The sequence below is a fragment of the Leucopleurus acutus genome, assembly GCF_964270905.1.
Source record: "Leucopleurus acutus genome assembly, chromosome: 14".
NCBI lineage: Eukaryota > Metazoa > Chordata > Mammalia > Artiodactyla > Delphinidae > Leucopleurus > Leucopleurus acutus.
Genome location: NC_139156.1, coordinates 34,551,686 through 34,571,491, shown reverse-complemented (window position 1 = coordinate 34,571,491; position 19,806 = coordinate 34,551,686). Strand labels below are relative to the sequence as shown.

Genomic DNA, 19,806 nt, shown 5'->3' with positions numbered 1-19,806 from the left:
GTTATCAGCTGCTCATGAGTATATTTTAATAGAAATGCGTTAAACAGTGTACATTGTATCCTGCTTCCCACACGAGAGTCACATCATTTTAGTCAATTTTTCCCACTCATTTTTTCAGCCTCTCTCTGTACCCATCTCTCTCCCCAGTCTACAGTTTTTACACATTTAGGGTATGCCTACTTCTGTTTCTACTAGTTCTTCTGCTCTTAAACAGGGTCGACTCTTTATAAATTTTAACTTCCCTGCTGTCTCAGACTCTCCATAGCCTTTATACTGTCATCCCAAGCCCCACCTCCACCCCCCAGACCCATTCTAGAACCTGGACTCTTCCCCACTCTCTATCCAGTATCTTGTGGCCTAGGATACCCTTAGCTTCCCCTCCCGGGCTGCGCACAGATCCCCTCCCTCCCTCTCCCCTTCCCTCCCCAGGCCCGCACCCTCAGCCATTCCAGAAATTGACAAAGAAGTTGCAGAGGGAATGCCACTTCTCAGCACAGTAGGTCTCGGTGAGCTTCGTGTTCTCGTCCAGCTCGTCGGGATCCGGCCGGGTCCCCAGAGATCGCTCCTCGTCTGGGTTCCATGCAGCCTTTCTCTTGCCTCCTTTGGTCTTCTTCTCAGAGGGCTTCCCTTTGGGCGGCGCGTTCGAGGGAGGCGGGGCCCCTACGGTGGGGCTGCGCGCGGTCTCTCGGGGCTGCCCCCGGCTCCTGGCCCGGAGCTTGGGATCCCGGGGAAAGCCCGCCCCAGTAGGGCTGACGAATGGGGATGCATGGGGCACCAGGCGCAGCTCCGCGCCCTGGCCCTTCTTGCCCGCGCACAGGCGGGCCTTGAGCGGCGCGGGGTCGTGGCAGGGCCGCCGCTTCCTGCGCAGCCCACCCAGCACCTGCTTCCAGTAGTGCGAGCGGCTGGCGGCATAGACCGGGCAGCGCCCCGGCTCCCCGCGGTAGGCACACTGGTGGCGCGCCCCGTCCGGGCCCTGGCAGCGCAGCGCTAGCTCGCTGCCCGCCGCGGGCCCTGGGGCGGGCGGCAGGAGATGCCAGCTGCACGCATGCCGCTCGGGGCTGACGAAGCGACCGGAGGAGCCGCCCGCGGGGCCCGGGGCTGACTCGACCGCGCTGCCGACCGCCCCCTGGTTTCTCCCGGCGCCCTCGAGGAGGTAGCCACCCAGCAGCAGCAGCAACGAGAGAGACGCTCGCAGCCTCAGAGGACTCATGGCTCGTGGTGTCTGCACTCAGGTCGGCTTTCCAGGTACCCCTGAGCGCTTCAGTGGTAGCAGGGCCAGGATAGCAGCATCCCTTAGACCTGGGGACAGAGGCAGAGACGGCTACTGACTGAGTCGGGCGCAGCCCTTGGCCCAAGCACAGGCACCCGCCAATCTTCCTCCCCAGACTTTCTGGGCCTCGGTTTTCAGTGGGCAGCAGCAGTTTGCGAGTGGCCCCTCTGAAGAGGTTTCCTGGGAAAAAGCCAATTACTGTCTAATCTTTTTGAAACTATTTGCGCATTGAGGTTTTTCTCCCCATTGCAAATATGATAGCAAAGCGATGCCCGATAATTACCACCTCCACCCCTTCCTCCACCCCTTCCTCCACCCCCTCCCTTCTCCACCCTCCAGTAAATTATCTACAATGTCATTTCAGATTATTCTTTGGAAAAACGCACTTTTACTGCACTTTGAACTTACCGAGTTCTGGGCGAGGTGGCGGAGCCTTGTTAAGATAGAGGGAATGACTGCAAGAAGGATTAGTCTGTTTTAGCCGGCTTCCAGTGAATGAACGTGTTATCGATGGAACGAAACAGGCCTCCCCGACTATGCCCCTCCCAGACTTCTCTCTCTCTCTCCCTGGGAGACTTCCCACCACCGTGCCACACACACACACACACACACACACACACGGACACACAGACACACAGATGTATGATAGAAGTGGCAATGTAACATGAAATATAAATCTTTTTTGCTTCCAGTGTTTAAAATAATCACGCGAATTTTAACAAATCATTCTTTTCTTTCCTTTTACATATTTTACTTGAATTTTATTTATTTTAATTGAATTATAGTTGATTTACAGTATTGTGTTAGTTTCAGATATACAGCAAAGTAACTCAGTCATACATATATATATCTATATTCCTTTTTTAAAAATTCTTTTCCATTATGGTTTATTACAAGATACTAAATATAGTTCCCTGTGCTCCACAGTAAATCTTTGTGTATCTATTTTATGTATAGGAGTGTGCATCTGTTAATCCCATACTCCTAATTTATCCCTCCCCCCCAAACCACTTGTTTTCAATGCTCTTTTAAAAATAGGCATTCATAACTATATTTGCAGTATTAGAAAAAAAGCTTGAATAGTGCTTCCTTCACCTACTTTTTATTGAGATATAGTTCATATACCATACAATTCACCCATTTAAAGTGTAAAATTCAATGGTTTTTAATATATTCACACATACGCGCAACTATCACCACAGTTAATCTTAGAACACTTTCATCACCACAAAAAGCAACTCTGTACCCTTTAGCTACTACACCCCCTCTCCTTTTACATATTTAATCATGTGAAGATAAAAGTTAAACAGAAAGATCTAAGTTTTAAGAGTTAAATATAATGAAATTAAACAAAACAACTGTCAATATCCTTAACTGGGCACGATTTACACTCTATTTTTTATATCATTCTGAGTTCTATATTTTTACCTACCATTTCTGATAGTTTTTCTCATCCTAATACTCTTAATCCTAATAACTGTTACTACTAATAAAAACGTAATATCCTCATTTATTGATGCATTATAATGTCCAGCATTTCATCCAGCGGTGAGCATTTGGTCTTTTGATTGTTTTTAGGTATTATAACTCAATTACAAACTTCTTACAAAAATTAGAAGTTTAAAAAATTATTTTGATTATAGTGTAATATTACCAATTCAAATGGTTAATCTTTAAGAATCAATGTGTTCTTGAATCTTAAGAATTTTACAGGTAAACAAAGCAATTTTTCTTTTACACTTTAGGATATTCCATTATCTTTTAAAAACTGTTCTCAGTAGTAAATGTGATCTTTTTTATTTCAAGAGTTTATACCTCTGACTATAATTGTTTAATACAAGTATTTTCCTAAAATATTCCCTCAGGACATCAAGAAGTCTCATTATATTTCCTAATGTCTTCTTGTGGGCAGTATTTTCTGTTACTGAACTCCCATTGGTATTGTATTTCAACAGTTACAATTTGATTACTACTATAAAAACCAAAATATTTTAGAATTAGAGTGTACTTAAATATGTTTTAGCACAGAGCAAATATACGGTAGTGTATATTGACCTAAGAAAGGATGTTTCTACTACTCTGGTGAAATCAGAGAGATTAAAGGACTTACCCAATGTCACACATCATTTAGTGGTAAAGCCACCTGACTTTCAATGATAAATGATCTTTACATTTCAGCTTTGTGTTTCACTATCACTTACAAAGTTAGTTATGTCTTAATTACACAAACTCAATTTATAGTGAAAAACAATTAGTACCAATGAAGTTAATAAACATTAACATAAATTTCATGAACAGAGTAGCTTATTAATACATTTCACAGATGGAAACCTTCTCTTTCCCAGAAAACCGTATTTGTATGAGCAAAGCACTATATACAGGCTTTTATCTGATGCTCTGGAATTACTTATAGCTATCGGCTACTGAACCAAATTGGAAGTTTTTCAGCTAAAGAGTGACATCTAGTGACATTTTTCACTAATTACAGTGAAAAAGTTTGCTACTGGAAAGTCATAATTATTAAAGGAGACATTCGAGACCATGCTTTCTGTCAGAAACATTGCCCCCAAAACAAACATAAGGGCACACAGATGTGCTATGCCATGTCAGAAAGGGGTAACGTCTTACTAGAAGTTACTTTTTATAAGTTGTGGTTAAATACACATAAAATAAATTGTACCATTTTTTTCTTTTTTGTATTTTGTTTTTAAAATTAACTTTTATTGGAGTATAGTTGATTTACAATGTTGTGTTAGTTTCTGCTGTACAGCAAAGTGAATCAGCTATACGTATACACATATCCCCTCTTTTTTGGATTTCCTTCCCATTTAGGTCACCACAGAGCACTGAGTAGAGTTCCCTGGGCTATACAGTAAGTTCTCATTAGTTATCTATTTTATACATAGTATCAGTAGTGTATAGATTTCAATGCCAATCTCCCAATTCATCCCACCCCCAAATTTACCATTTTAACCATTTTAGGTGTACAATTCAGTGACATTAAGTACATTCACACATGGTTGTGCAACCATCACCACCATCCAGCTCCAGAACTTTTTTCTTCTTCCAAAACTGAAACTCTGTACCCATTAAACAATTATTCCTCATTCCTACCTTCCTCCACCCCCTGGCAACCACCATTCTACTTTTTGTCTCCATGGACGGACTACTCTGGATACCTCATATAAGTGGAATCATACAGTATTTGTCCTTTTGTGACTAGCTTATTTCACTTAGTATAACTTCTTCAAGTCTCATCTATGTTGTAGCATGTGTCAAATTTTCCTTCCTTTTTAAGGCTGAATAATAATCCATTGCATGTATAGTGCAGTTTGTTTATGCATCCATCGGTTGATGAACACTTGGGTTGCTTCTACCTTTTGGCTATTTTGAATAATGCTGCTATGAATATGTGTGTATAAATATTTGAGTTTCTGCTTTCAGTTTTTTTAAATAATTAATTTATTTTTATTATTTATTGTTTTATTTTTGGCTGCGTTGAGTCTTTGTTGCTGTGCACAGGCTTTCTCTAGTTGCAGCAAGCGGGGGCTACTCTTTGTTGCAGTGCGCAGGCTTCTCATTGCGGTGGCTTCTCTTGTTGTGGAGCATGGGCTCTAGGCACGTGGGCTTCAGTAGTTGTGGCACGTGGGCTCAGTAGTTGTGGCTCGTGGGCTCAGTAGTTGTGGCTCGTGGGCTCTAGAGTGCAGGCTCAGTAGTTGTGGTGCACAGGTTTAGTTGCTCCGCGGCTGCTTTCAGTTCTTTTGGGCACATACCCAAAAGTGGAATTGCTGGATCATATGCTAATTTTATTTTTAACTTTTTGAGGAAACTCCATACTGTTTCCCATAGTGGCTGCACCATTTTACATTCCAACCAACAGTGCACAAGGGTCCCAATTTCTCCAGATCCTTGCCAATACTTGTTATTTACTTTTTTAAAAATATAATTTATTTATTTTTGGCTGCATTGGGTCTTCGTTGCTGCGTGTGGGCTTTCTCTAGTTGTGGCGAGTGGGGGCTACTCATCGTTGTGTTGTATAGGCTTCTCATTGAGGTGGCTTCTCTCCTTGCGGAGCATGAGCTCTAGGTGCGTAGGCTTCAGTAGTTGTGGCACGCGGGATCAGTAGTTGTGGCTCGTGGGCTCTAGGGCACAGGCTTAGTAGTTGTGGCGCATGGGCTTAGTTGCTCAACGGCATGTGGGATCTTCCCGGACCAGGGCTCAAACCCATGTCCCCTGCATTGGCAGGTGGATTCTTCACCACTGTGCCACCAGAGAAGCCCGTTATTTACTTTTTTTGTTTGCTCTCTTGCGCACGCGCGTGTGCGCTTTATAATAGCCACCCTACTGGGTATAGTTTTTTTTTTCTTTGTCTGTGTTGGGTCTTTGTTGCTGTGTGCGGGCTTTCTCTAGTTGCAGCGAACAGGGGCTACTCTTCGTTGCAGTGCACGGACTTCTCATTGTGGTGGCTTCTCTTGTTGTGGAGCACAGGCTGTAGGCGCGCAGGCTTCAGTAGCTGTGGCACACAGGCTCAGTGGTTGTGGTTCGCGGGCTCTAGAGCGCAGGCTCAGTAGTTGTGGCTCATGGGCTCTACAGCGCAGGTTCAGTAGTTGTGGCGCACGGGCTTAGTTGCTCCACGGCATGTGGGATCTTCCCGGACCAGGGCTCGAACCCGTGTCTCCTGCATTGGCAGGCGGATTCTTAACCACTGCGCCACCAGGGAAGTCCTGCCATTGATTTTTGAAGCCACCTTTCTGGTGATTAAAAAAAAATAATAATAGCTACAATTTATTTAGCACTTAGTATTTCTTAAGTGTATCATGTATCAACTCATTTGCTCCTTACAACAACTTTACAAAGTACAGGTTCATGATCCATTATTTACAATTCTGGAATTGAAAAAGGTCTGAATGATACTTTAAAAAAAATGCGTCTGGCAGCAAAACCTGACATAAACTGCCATGCATCTATTTAGAGTTTCTTATTTAGTCCTCTTAGTATGGCTATTCCTATGTTTTGCTGCAGAACTATAAATGTACTTGACCATGGGGTGCTGCCCTAGAAGCTGCTAGGGTGTGACATAATACGCACTGGATTACCTTTCAAAATCTAAAAAATTCTAAATTCAGAAAACCATCTCTAGCCAGGGTCTCAGATAAGGGTTGTGTACCAGTACTAATATTATCCCCATTTCATAGCTGAGGAAATTGAGACATAGAAGGTAAGTCATTTGCTTAAGGTTGCATAGTTAACAAAAAGAACACTCAATGTAGTTAATAATGTTTTTGAGTGCTTAAAGTTTCAGTCACTGGGTTAAATGCTTTATATTCATTATATCCTTACCACAACCCTATAAGGTGCTATTATTGTCCCCATTTCCCAGAAGCAATTGAAGCTTAGAAAGGTTATACAACTCCCTGGACACACAACTGTTAAGTGTGGTGAGGAAGGATTTAAAAACAAGTCAGTCTGACTTCAATATATTTGATTATTACACTATGCCTTACCAATCTGTAACACCAGCCTTTTCTTCTCTTCTATATGTCCTTTAGAACTATATATCTAATTACCTCTTGGATACTAAAGAGTAAGATTTTTTAAAATGTATATCAGATCATTTTACTCACATGTTTAAAACCCTCCTATGACTTCCTATTGCTTGACTAAAATCCAAATACCTTACAATGGCCCCTTTCTACCTCTCCCATCTTGTCTCCCAAGATAGCCAGCTTCTCTTAGGTTTTTACACTAGATGTATCCCCTATCTGGAAGGCTCCCCAGGTTTTCACATAGCTGGCTCCCTCTTGTCCTTCAGGCCTCAGATTAAGCTCCTTCTTTGTTTCCCCCTAATCACCCAGTCTGGGGTCTCTAATCACCCTCTCTATCCCATCATTCTGCTTTCCATAGCATACAAACATGATATTTTCTTGTTTATCTGTTCGCTCTCTTTCCTCCCATTAGAATGTAAGTTCAACTAGAGTGGGCACCTTATCTGTTTTTGGTTTCTTTAGACGCCCTAATCTCTAGTATAGAGTTTAGCATGTGGTAGGTACTTAATTTTGGCTGAATAAATGAATGTAGTGTACAATCAGTAAATGTACCTGCTTGTTAGTTTCAGTGGTGTTAGATGAACTGAGAAGGCAGATGGGAGGAGGCTGTGAAATATGAAGACATGTGAACATCAGCTTAATCAGATATTGTCTAATAGTATAAAACAGTGCCGAGGAGAGTGTCTGGCATAAAGCAGGGGCCAAATTAATATTTGTTTAAGAATGAACAGTAAATATTATTAGTAGCTTGGATCTTGGGCAAATTACTTAACCTTCCTGAGCTTAGTTTTCTCACCTGTAAATGAAGATTAAAACTTACTTTACAGGGTTGGCCTACAAATTATATGAGATAATGCATGCCAAATGCCTAACACATAGGTTCTTAAGTTAGTTTCTTTCCCTTTATGCTTTATAAACTCTTGTAAGCTTTTCTAGATACATGACCTCATTTTATTTCTATAGTACTTCTCATTAGCCTCATTTTATAGATGAAAAAGACTCAGGGTTGAGGCAAAGCCTCTACAGATAATAAGAAGCCAATGGATAAGTTTTATAAGCAGAGGAGTGACACGGTGAAAGCAGTGTTTCATGAAGATTAATCTGCTGGAGGCCTTTAAGATGGGCTCAGTTGAAGCTGGAGAAATATTACTTTGACTACTATCATAAAAATCAAGTTTAAGGTGATAAGGGCCTGCACTAGGTGACAGAAGAATGTTTAAAAGCCTAATAAATTAAGCGACTGAACAGCCACATAAGCAAATAAATAAATACATAAATAAATGGCTGAGAGTTTTCAAATATGGTTGAGAAAATCATGGTACCAACAACACAAGCAATTAAGAAATCAAACATGGCAAAATGGTTGACAGAATACCTTCCCTCCAATACCTAGGCAGAACATATGGCAGATAGATGGCAAACATTCGAGCCGTGTCTTCAGTGCCGTTGCAGATCTTTCTGGATTTCACCCCTCCCACTGGCATCGCCACCTGGACTAGAGCATGCTATGGTCCTGTGGATTCTGCTTTCTCTAGAAGCAGTCTGGTGAGATGGGGATCGGGGCAGTGAGGAATTAGAAGCAAAGGTTTTAACTCCCAGAACCTTGGCCAGATCGCTTCTTTTCCTTCTCTAGAAAATAAGTGGACTCATTTCTCCTCTCTCGCCTCGTATGAAGACTACCGACCCCCTCTAGATGAGCAAAGACAGCTTTTTTTGGCGGCCCGCACCGCCAGGCCGTAAGGGCTCATACTCCTACTCAGCGGCGGACCGGAGCCCCTGGCGGTGAGCTGGCGTCACTTCCGGCGCTCTGACGCTCAGTCCGGCGTGCCGACGCCTGCGTCAGCAAAGAGCGGGGTTGGGGGCAGCCGGTTTGAAGTCGTGCGGGTCGGAGGAGTGCTGCCTTTGCCGACGTCTCAGACCCCTGCTCCCGGGCCGCGGCAGGGACGAGCTCTGGTAGGCGGCGGGGCAGATGCCCGAGGGCCCGCGCCGGGACATCTTGCGCTGCACCGGCCGCTCCTATCTGCTCCGTGGCCTGGGCCTGCGCCGCTCCGCTCCCTGGAAACTAGCGCCTCGGCAGCGCGGCGCGTCGCTCGCGGGGAGCTCCGAACCGCCGGCGCCCGGCCATGGCGGTTTCCAGGTGGGTCTAGCTTCTCCCGAGCGGACGGGAAGGCGGCCCGGCGAGGCACGGTCTCCTCTCGGAGCCCCCACTCCTAGAAAGGAACGGTTCCTATTGTCACTGGGCTCGGGTGCCTTCCTCCCCAGACTCCGCGGTTCGCCCCTCGGTCTGCGGGGGTTTGGGCTCGGGTTACCCCTCGTAAATCGGTTCAAAAATGTCTTTTTTGTTGTTGAATAGACACTTTGGCGCGTTAGGGCTAGTTTTTCTCTTTCCTCACCATGTTTCTCTTCTCTGGTTTCTCTTCCCCCTTTCAGTTCTGGGAGAGTCTCTTCTCTTTCTGAGCATTTTAAGGCCGATCCCTAACCTCCATTTCACGGGAAAACTTGGTAGCAACTGTCGAAGTCAGGGAGAATTTGAGTTAATATTATCTACGTGGCCTTCTAATTATGTTAAAATTTTGCGTTTACGGCTTTAGGGATATGTTCTTTCCTGAGGACTTTTTCCTTACATTACAGTATAATTCTTCGCTTTGTTTGACAGTACACATTCAGTCGTCAGCATTGTAATCTTTAGCAAATTATTGTATTAGCATCATCTTCCTCACCTAAGGCGTGAAAGATGTATCGCGAGTCTTAAACTAGTTTGAAGCGATGCCCATCGATAGGAAACTGTAGAAAGGCCAGCAAGACATTTATTTGTATAGCTATAGAAGGAAAGTTCTCCTTTCCTCCAATATGAGAGAGTGGGGAGAGTACATTTTGTCAGAGGCTTGAAGTTAGTGGACGTGTGTGTGTAAGTAGGGGATAGTCCCTCTGATAGCAGTCAGGATTCGCCAAGTTTACTGTTAGTTTTCGTGAGAAATGGGTCCTTCTGCCACATAGACTGAAAGGGGAAAATGATGATAGTTCAGAAAACATAGTTTTTGTTCATTTTTCATAGTTAACACATTCCTGTTTTGCAAATGAAATGATAACCCATCCCTCACAGATTCCCTAGATAACTGATAAAAGAGTTCATGGGAGAAACCCATGGGAGTTGGGTGAAAGGGGTCCTAAGATACCTGTAGTGGGGCATCTAATTTTTATTTCATAGATTAGTTGAATCCGTTCAATATGAGGAAATTCTTATTTTGTGATATGTAAAATCGCCTCGAGAGTATACAAGTAGTATTTTCAATTTTTGCAAAGACAGAAAGGTGTACCATCTAATTTGTTACCCCCATATGACTATATAAATACATACATTATAAATACATTGATATACAAACTTAATATGGTATTCTGTTTATAAGGTGGTAAAACGTTTAAGGGAATGAGTAGCTCTTGAAATTTCGTTCCTGAGTAGACGGTATATGTTCACAGTATTGGTTATAGTTTTATAGAGACAAAATGAAAGATTAAAGAGCGCCTAATCTCCTTGGCCAATGTTAATCTATTTACAGAAGTTTAGAGCACCTAAACTTCTGAATGAATGAGTGAGTTTTGAAAGCAAGTGCTTTTTTTCTTGACATTGGATTTCAAAGGGTGGTGCTCTTTTTTTCTATAGATCTTTTTTATTTAGCTTGCCAAAATTCTATCAAATTCTGCTGTAAAAAGAAAGCCTGTCATGGTTTTATGAAAGAGCTAGTCCTGTGCTTATTTTGGTAATATAATAGGTTCACGGAAAACACTTTTGAGACACTTTCTGGTTTGGGGATACTGTCAGTCCTTGACTTTTTCATCTGAGGGTTCACTTTGGATAGCAAACTTTTAATTTCAAGCTGGTCTTCTCCATGCACTGAGCACCTGTCTTTATTAACTAAATTTCCTTTTGGTGTGGAATACAGACTCATTTTAATACTTTATTGTAGAAAAGGTGGAAGATGGTTCAAGAGATAAAAATCATATTTGCTAGAACCAAATCTAAAATATTTTTTGCACTGTTTATATCAATGTGTGTAACTGAAAAGAAACTGTAATGTTTTTAGAACCTTGTAAGTATTTCCAATAGAAGGGAAATATTAAGTTCAGATTGCAAGATCCAGAAATCTAGGAATAATATTTGACTTTGCTCTCCCTTCCTTTCCCCCAGTCTAGCTAGTCCCCACATCCAATCTTGTCAGTTCAACCTTTCTAATCTTTCTCTGGCCAGTCTTTTTCTTTCCATACTAATTACCACAGCCCTCCTCCATACCACCATCATCTCTAATCCGAGACACCTGTAACGGCAGCCACTCTGCTCTTCCTGCCTCCCATGGCATCTCTTTCTAATTTATTCTTCATTTCAGTTATATTATTGTTTGCTAATATGCTAATTTTAATATGGCCTTTTTTCTGCTAAAAACCCTTTAGTTTTCTGTTGCCTTAAGATAAAGGCCACATTCCGTAACCAACACATCTTAACAGATCATTTGTGATCTGGTTCCTACTTTACCTTTTTAAGCTTCATCTTGTCTCAGGTTCTCTGCATCTCTCTCTCTCTCTCTTCTCCACTCCCCTTCATTCTGAATCTTTGTTCTCACCTCCAAGTCTTTTTCTCTGGAACATTTTTCCTACCTCCCCCCTTCCCCCCAAGTCTGGCTAATTCCAACCTTAGTTTTTAGGTCTAAACCCTAAGCCTATACATATGTCACTTTGTTTGGGAGACCTTCTCTGGTTTTCCTTCATCTGAGCTCTTTGCACCAATGTGTACTCCTATCAGTCATATTTATCATACTTTGTAAGTGATTGTTTAATTGTTCTCTCCCCTGCTTGAGCATCAGTTCTGTGAGAGAAGGGAATGTCTTTGATCTTTCTATCTTCAGGAGAGTGCCTCGTTCCTGGTAGGTGCTCAATATATTTTTAAAAAAAAGGAATAAAAGAGTGCTTTTGTTTCTTGTTTTAATTCCTCTCATGATTTTTCTGTAATTTATATATAGTAGGGTATTTCTGGTGTTTTTCAATGAGTGCTTCTGAGTTTTACAGTTTTCCCTGAGGGAGAAAAACTTTATAGCTTTGACTGTTAGCCAGAATTATAATTTTAAAAATATAATAAACATTGTCAGAACTAGTTTTTTTTTTTTTTGCAGTATGCGGGCCTGTCACTGTTTCGGCCTCTCCCGTTGCGGAGCACAGGCTCCGGACGTGCAGACTCAGTGGCCATGGCTCATGGGCCCAGCCGCTCTGCGGCATGTGGGATCTTCCCAGACTGGGGCACGATCCCGTGTCCCCTGCATCGACAGGCGGACTCTCAACCACTGCGCCACCAGGGAAGCCCCAGAACTAGTTTTATAAGTTTATATAGCATGGTCTTTTATAATGTAAATTGGGTATAATGTAACCCTGCATTTTGTGTAATCAAAATTTTTAGACCCCACTTAGTTTTATAAAGGCCTAGTTTTAATGTACTTTGAATTATAAGAATGTAGCAGATCATGAAATGTATGGTCAACTCTTGATCCATGGATGAGTTAAATCTTGCCACAAACAAACACCCCCCCCAAAAAAAAAACCTTTGTGACTCTCTAAAATTGCAAATACAATTATAGCATTTGAAATTCCTGTAAAATGCAGTGAAATACTACTGAAAAATGTATGACTCCTTTAGACCCTAAATAAAAGAGAGCATACACATGTAGGAGAACAATGTTGCCCTTAAGATGTGAATACTGGAAGGTCAGCCAAGCTCACTCACTAGCTACTTGACTTGCTCCCATAAAATCAACCTCAGCAAAAAAACAAATTAGTATATATTACAGGCTTTCAGTGTTATTTGCAGACAGTTTGAATTATAATTGTTAAATCTTTGAATACTGTTTTATAGAGGCTCACAAGAGTCTCTCTCCCTGTATTATCTGTCATCTAGTTGGGGTTGAGTCACCAATAGTAAAGGCAACCTTAGAGGGATTGTTAAAACTTATGCTCATTACAGAAGGTGTAGGTGAAATGTGTGATGATGTTGGGTTCCATGGCTTAATACAGATTTTTTAAAAAGATTGTTTTTGATACCTTTGCCTGTTTATGCCACAATTGATTGACTGTTGTTATACATTGATTAGCTATTATGAACTTAGTTTTTCCTTGATCATATAGAGAAAATGTAAAAATATAATTTAGAGAATTTTTCCTGAGTGATCTCTGCTGTAAAGTTCATGTCTAAAATGTCGAGACGGTAATTATGACTTGACCGTTTTAGAAGTCGTGCCTTAAGTCTGTGACACATATTCTTTGCATTTAAAAATGATGCAGTGTTCAGAAAAGATTCAGGGGAAAAAAGGGAACATACCCTCTTCTGGAAGAAACAAATTGCTACATGTGAGCAGAACTTTGCTCAATTTTGATAATTCTCTCTGTGCATTGCTGATACTTCAGAGAAACATTGTTTCAATGGCCTGTTCTGCCAAGTAAAAGGAGGTTTCATGATGCGGGGGCAAATTACAGTGGGTCCTTGCTCTTGAAAATGGTAAAATAATCTTACCTATAGGACAGCACAGGTTGCTTATGTTTGCTAGGCCTATTCCTCCATCATTGCTAATTTCTATCCATTATAAGATTGACAGAAGGCACTGTTGTAAATTGTAATGTATCAAATATTTTGTTATTTAAAAAATGTAGGGACAAAAAGCTAGGAAAGGTGGAGGAGGCATTATATAAGTGTATCCATTTTAATCCCTGTGGTAAATTCCTCCCTGTTTTAGTTTATTTCTCAAAGTACTATACACATAACAAAATTCACTGTTTTAAAGTGTATAATTTCAAGTGAAGTTTTAAAACCACAGATATTTTTCCTGCAAAACCTAGATTTTGTCTTTAAGATAAAGTCATGCAAGAGGCGGAGATTAGAAAAAAATATGGCCCGAAGGACATAACGCAACTTGGTTGTCCTTTTTCAGCACTCATTTAACAAGTATTTACAGAGTGCTTTTTATGTTCTAGGTGCTTGGAGATACAGCAAAGAACAAAAATGGAGTTCCCATTCTCATGTAGTTTGTTTGTGTTCTAGAGTGGGAGTGGGGGGAATGTAAATTATCTAGCTGCACCTGCCCTTGCACCTGGCTTTGGTGTGGTTTCACATCTTCATATTTGTTCTTAGTGTCCTATGTGGTATTTCAAATTAATCTACTTTCTTGTTTAAAAAACATAACATTAACATAGTTTCAAATAACCCACAGTAGGAACTAGAAGGCATACATTTTAAAACATCAGTCTAGACAATTTCTTGGAAGTTGTTTCTTTTGACCATAACTTCCTTGCTTAATGATATTATGTAGGACTAAGTACAGTGTTCATATCATCTATTTATTTTCTTATTCCCTAAGTAACACAGAAAAGTTAAAACTTCAAATAGTAAATGTAAAAATGTATGACAAAATGGACAAACTTCACTGACCAATCCCTTTTAGTTAAGATTACAAAGCCATCTGCGTGAAGTATTCTGCCAGTAGACCTTCCATAAATTTTCAGAGTGATTAAATTTATTCTGAGAATATTGAGATTGGAAGTAGATTGAGGAAGTTATATCTTATACTTTTTTTTCATCCTCAAATTGCTTAGGAGTGGAAATGCAATATATATATGTTTATTAATGATGAAATAGTAATCTAGGACACATTTTATAGTGCAAAATGCATATGATTTCTTTTTATATTTTTACTTTATGAATTATCATAATGGGAACAGCTGAAGTTAGATCACGGTTGCCAGCATAACCTCTACAAACTCCCACGTACTTTCCTTTTTCTAGGCAGTCTTTTTTTTTAAACAACTTTTTTTTTTTTAAATTGAAGTATAATTAATTTTCAACATTATATTGGTTTCAGGGGTACAACGTCGTGATTCAGTATTTTATAGATTATACATCATTTAAAGTTATTATGTGCTGTACAATGTATCCTTGTTGCTTATTTATTTTGTACATAGTAGTTTGTGTCTCTTAATCCCACACACGTCTTCCCATTCCCTCTTCCCTCTAGGCAGTCTTTAGAGCAGTTTTCTGAAATCACAGGTTTGTAAAATAAACATGAATCATATCTTTTATAGTTATTTCTGTGAATTAAAATCCAAATTGAAAATGGGCCAGATTATCATCATCAGTAGATTCATAACCAGTGGATACTGTCAAATATAATTGCCTTATGTTTTATTAAAATTATTCGTCTACAGTCTTTGGTACCTTCCATTCGGCTTGACATCTGTTACCTCTTTCTCCTCCATCTGTCTATCCTTCGGCGAATGAAGAATGTCATTTTTTTCTATTAGCTGTTATGCAACATAAGGTTTAGCCAAAAGAAGTATCGTGGTAAGTACTGTGTTCCCTCAATCAGCCCTTCTTTTAACTTCGTTTTTCTTTTGATCACCTAGCCTTCAGACCTCTCCCTCATCAAGGGCCCTGTCTACCCTCCAACATAATTCTGACTCTGTCTCATGCCCTTTCCTGTCCCCTACCAGTTCATTATACCAGCCTTTTCCATTGTGGCCTGGCGCTGATGCTTACCCTGCTTGCCTCATAGCTGGCTATCTTGGAGTAACAGGTCAGATTGCCCTCTTGTGAGATCCTGGTCTGCACATCCCTTTGTTCTTCCTTTTGTGTGGCATCTAATCTGTTGTCCTGGAGAGAGGAATGGAGAACTCCAAAAGGGGCTTTGAGTCAAGAGGACTAAAGAAGCATTCTTGGGTCCCCATTCCTCTATTCAGGGAGGCAAATTTGGCTATCAAAAGGTGGGAGATGTGAGAATAAACAAGCCTGGAATTGGATGAGAGGGTGAGCTGATCTGCTACCCTCAGGGCAGTTGGCTGGTGAGGGAGCAGAGCTGACATGACATGGCATTGGGATAAAAGACTTCGAAGAAAGCAGGAGGAACTGTGTGGTTGTGAGGCAGAGTCAGCATTAGGTTAGAGAGGAGTCGAAGGTCTTTGAGCAGGATATGGTTCTAATGAAGCTGGGTAGCAGAGGACTAAAGGAAAGTTTAGGAAGGGTAGAAATTATTGAAGGAATACAGTGCCTACTGTGTGGTCTTTTTCCGCTTGCTCTTTGGAGCAAGTGTAACTGCCGTGATGTTCAGATTGCTAAAGTACTGCTGTGTTCATCTTTTCACTTAGTGAAACATTCATTGCCTTAGCATCACTTCTGTTATTTTTATAACTTGTTTTTATGTAATATAGCTATGACAGATTAAGGATATTTCTTGAAGGAAGCAAAAAAAATTGTAATATAACACCCTCTTTCTTTGCTTAAAAATGGTGCTTAAACCTGTCCCAAGAAACTTGAACTTTTCTTTATCTATAATTTTAATTACAGTAAATACCAAGTATTCAACAAATATTTGACTACTGTGCAAAGACACTGTGCATAGTATTGTGGGGGACAAAAAAGAATCATTGAAGAAGGTGAAGCCTAACGAGCATAAGATAACACGTGACAAATTAATGTATAATGCCAAAAAATGCATAATAAATGCCAAAATGGTTATTTAAGATGAGAATCCCTGTGGATTTTAGAAGAGGATATAATAGTATAGTAGTCTGAGATGGTTTCAAGAAGGTAAAGGACTTGAACTGAACCTTGAAGGGTGGGAGCTAGCTGAAGAACTGGACCAAGAAAGGCATTCCAAGTAGCGGAAACAGGGTAGACAAAATTGTGGAAACCAAAATGGACCCTGTTTGGGAGATACTTTTTTGTTTTTGATTGCTATCTGGTAGGTAAGGGTGAGCCATTGAAAGTTTTAGGGTAAGGTAATAATTTGGTCAAAGAGTGCTTTAGGAAGTAAATTTAGCAATGAGATCACATTAGTATTGAGTTATGCTCATCAGGCAGTTGAAAGTGTGGCACTGGAGCTCCCAGATGGGCTAGGTTTGGGGATTATTTTTACTGTGTTATAGTTTAAACAAATTACAGTTTCCTACAGGAGAAATGGGTGAGAGATGGGCAGCCAAGGATTGAATCTAGGAGAATGTTCATATTAAGAGTGTTAAAGACTAGGGAAACCACAGAAAGAATTAAGAGTTCAGAGAAGAACAGGGTAACAGAATGTTGTGAAAACTTAGGAAGGAAAATATTTTAAGAATGGGGTACTTGCTGAAATCACATGTCATAGAAGATTCATGAAAATTGGATTTACAAAAAAACACAACAACATTAGATTTAGAGCTTAGAAGTTCATTGGTGACCTTCAGGTGTGCTATTTTAGTAGTAAAGAAGGATAGAAACTTGATTTATAGGGATTAAGTTGGGTATGGTGAGGAGATAAAAGAAGTGATTTTAAGCACTTGTTCAAGATGCTTGGCAGCAAAAAGAAAGTGTTCTAGAAGATGGAAGTCAAGCAGTTTATCTTCTCATTAAAGATGGACCTCTGGATATTTGAAGATAGAAGGGAATAGATTACTAAGGCAGTGATTTAAGATATTGGAGAAAGGATAATTGAATGAGGGTAGAAGGAGATGGTAAAAAAAAAAATAGCGGGACTTTATGTAAGTCTTGAAGAAGAGTGAGGATTGTCTTTTCATCTGAAATTGAAAGAGGATAAGTGTAAAGCCCTTTAGAGGTAATGAGTAGAGAACAAGATAGTTCTCTTTCCATAATCTAGAGATCTAGTCAGTCCATTCCTTTTTAGGGAATAGGGAATGGCAACTGGGACTTGAGGAAAGTGGAAATGATTGGGGAAAACTATCAATTTTATTTTAACTTTTTACACATGGATTTATAAACAGGTTAGTATTGTCACTTCCTTAGAGTGTTCATTTTGCAGCCAGCTTTGCTTTTAGTCACAAAAGCAGAAACTCCATCATCAAAAAAGGGATTATGGGGACTTCCCTGGTGGTCCAGTGGTTAAGAATCCGTCTGCCAATGCAGGGGACACGGGTTCGATCCCTGGTCCGGAAGATCCCACATGCTGCAGGACAGCTAAGCCCGTGTGCTGCAACTACTGAGCCCGCGCACCATGACTACTGAAGCCCGTGTGCCTAGAGCTCTTGCTCTGCAACAAGAGACACCACTGCAATGAGGTGCCCACGCACCACAACGAAGAGTAGCCCTGCTTGCCGCAACTAGAGAAAGCCCGTGTGAAGCAACGAAGACCCAGCATAGCCAAAAAAAAAAAAAAAAGGGAATTATGAAGTAGTTTAAGTCTTTCCAGAGGTGCAGTCTAGGGAACTTTGCATCAAATAAGTCAAAGATATGACAAACACTGTGGTATATAAGGGAAGAAAAACCTATTAAAACAAATACAATGATGTGAAGCTATAAAATATGGCTAAATCTAGTTTAACCCTACAAAATAAGAGGTTAAGCAAAGTTAAGTGAGCTTATCTAAGTCTTCTAACAAGTGACAAAAGTAGTGCTTTGTCTCCTAACTTCCAGTCTAGTTTGTTTTTCCATTTTACCACTGTTTTCCTGTAAGAAAGTCCTGGGTTTATGTGAACTGTACACATACAAGAGAGCCCGATATTGTTATAAAGAATGCATGCATCATATGCAAATATAAGTCCACTGTTGCATAAATTTTACGTAAGACATAAATTTTATAATAAAACATTTAATCTTTGATAATTTTGCCTGCCATAGAATATAGATTTAAAATGAATATTTGCCTTGATAGAAAGTTGTTTATAGATCATTTAAAATTTCTTTTTGCAAATTTCATTGAGCAGAGGCATTCAAAATCAGAGTCATGGAAATAGGCATTTATTTGTTGTGAAGGTTCAGAGAGAGTTTCAGTAACTTTAACATCACAATCAGTTATAAAGATGAAAATACGTCAAAGAGCGTCCTTAGGGTTATGTATGGGATGTATAAGGGAAGTCATTTTATGGGGAAGGGATTTGGGGTCTGACTTAGTGTTAGAACTTTAAGAAAACCAGCTGTCAGAAAATTTTTTTTTTCTCCCTTTTGTCCCATTATCTGTGAGTCACTGTTCATCAAATCCTGTAGCAAGGCCTGAAGAATGAATGGGTAAAGACAAGTATTTAGATAGCCTTGAATGGATAAGGAGAAATATTGTGTCAAAAGGTGGGGTGTGTCTATGCACAGTGTATAAAATAAATTGATTTTTGCATGTTTTTTAGAAATAATTTCTGTAAAATCACTCTGTGTGCCATTCAGTATATTGGAAGCAAAAAATGTGTTGTATTACTCTTTTTTTCCCCTTTATTTCGCTGGCTTTAATTACCTCAGATATTTTTCTTGAAACATGTCCTTCTTATACATACCCTTAACTGAAAAATTTGAACGTCACCTCTTAGTGTTTTGTTCTGAAGCAGTTGAAAAGTTTTCATAGTACCCTTAGCCTTCTTGACTGAAAAAGATCTATTTTAGTTATATATATATATTTTTTTTTACCAGTTACAGTGATCTTGTGCTTATCAGTGACTGGCTAGTTTTATAAATACTACCCCTTCGAAAAGAAAAAGTAAGAAAAGGAAAAACCCTGCTTATTTCATTTGCCCCCTTATAGCTTTATATTTTCTCGTAAAAGGTTTTTAGAGCTTTGCTTTCTAAGTTTTTAGCTCTTTGTGAAAGAAAAATAATCCCAGAAGTAAAATACGAGTCTCTCTGCAGTTTATTAATACTTAATGCTCATGCTTAACTTTGGGACCTTGCTTGCTTTCCTTTCCTCATTAGATGACATTTAAAGGTGTATTCTCTAAATCTCCCCTCATATAGGATTGAGCACAATTAATATAACCTTGCCCCTTTTCACCCTTCATCTTGTTTGAAGTACCCATTTATTCTGGATATGAAGCCGCCTTCCTTTTATTATCTGTGGCATCCATTTGCCTCATTGAACCTGATGAGTACTGTGGTGGAAGGGCTAGATCTTCTACCATGTGGACTGCTGGTGGTAGTTACTGGTTTCTTTGCCTTTTTAAAATCTTAGGATTTTTCTGTATCTCAGAACAAGGGACACAGTTTTCCATTTCTCC

General features: G+C 40.2%; 2 protein-coding genes across 2 annotated transcripts in view; one reads left to right on the top strand and one right to left on the bottom strand.

Moving 5' to 3' along the window:
• Positions 1-439: 439 nt before the first annotated feature.
• FGFBP3 (fibroblast growth factor binding protein 3) lies at positions 440-1,216 on the bottom strand (the record flags this gene model as incomplete). Its single annotated transcript, XM_082853928.1, has 1 exon — positions 440-1,216. Exon 1 carries the CDS (start codon positions 1,208-1,210, stop codon positions 440-442), a length of 771 nt encoding a protein of 256 aa, XP_082710054.1. The 5' UTR covers positions 1,211-1,216.
• Positions 1,217-8,834: 7,618 nt separating this feature from the next.
• Positions 8,835-19,806, top strand: part of BTAF1 (B-TFIID TATA-box binding protein associated factor 1) — a 95,304-nt gene continuing 84,332 nt past the window's right edge. The window contains exon 1 of the mRNA XM_082854206.1: positions 8,835-8,953. Coding sequence (XP_082710332.1) covers positions 8,940-8,953 — 14 coding nt within the window. The 5' untranslated portion in view covers positions 8,835-8,939. The remainder of the gene's footprint in view (positions 8,954-19,806) is intronic.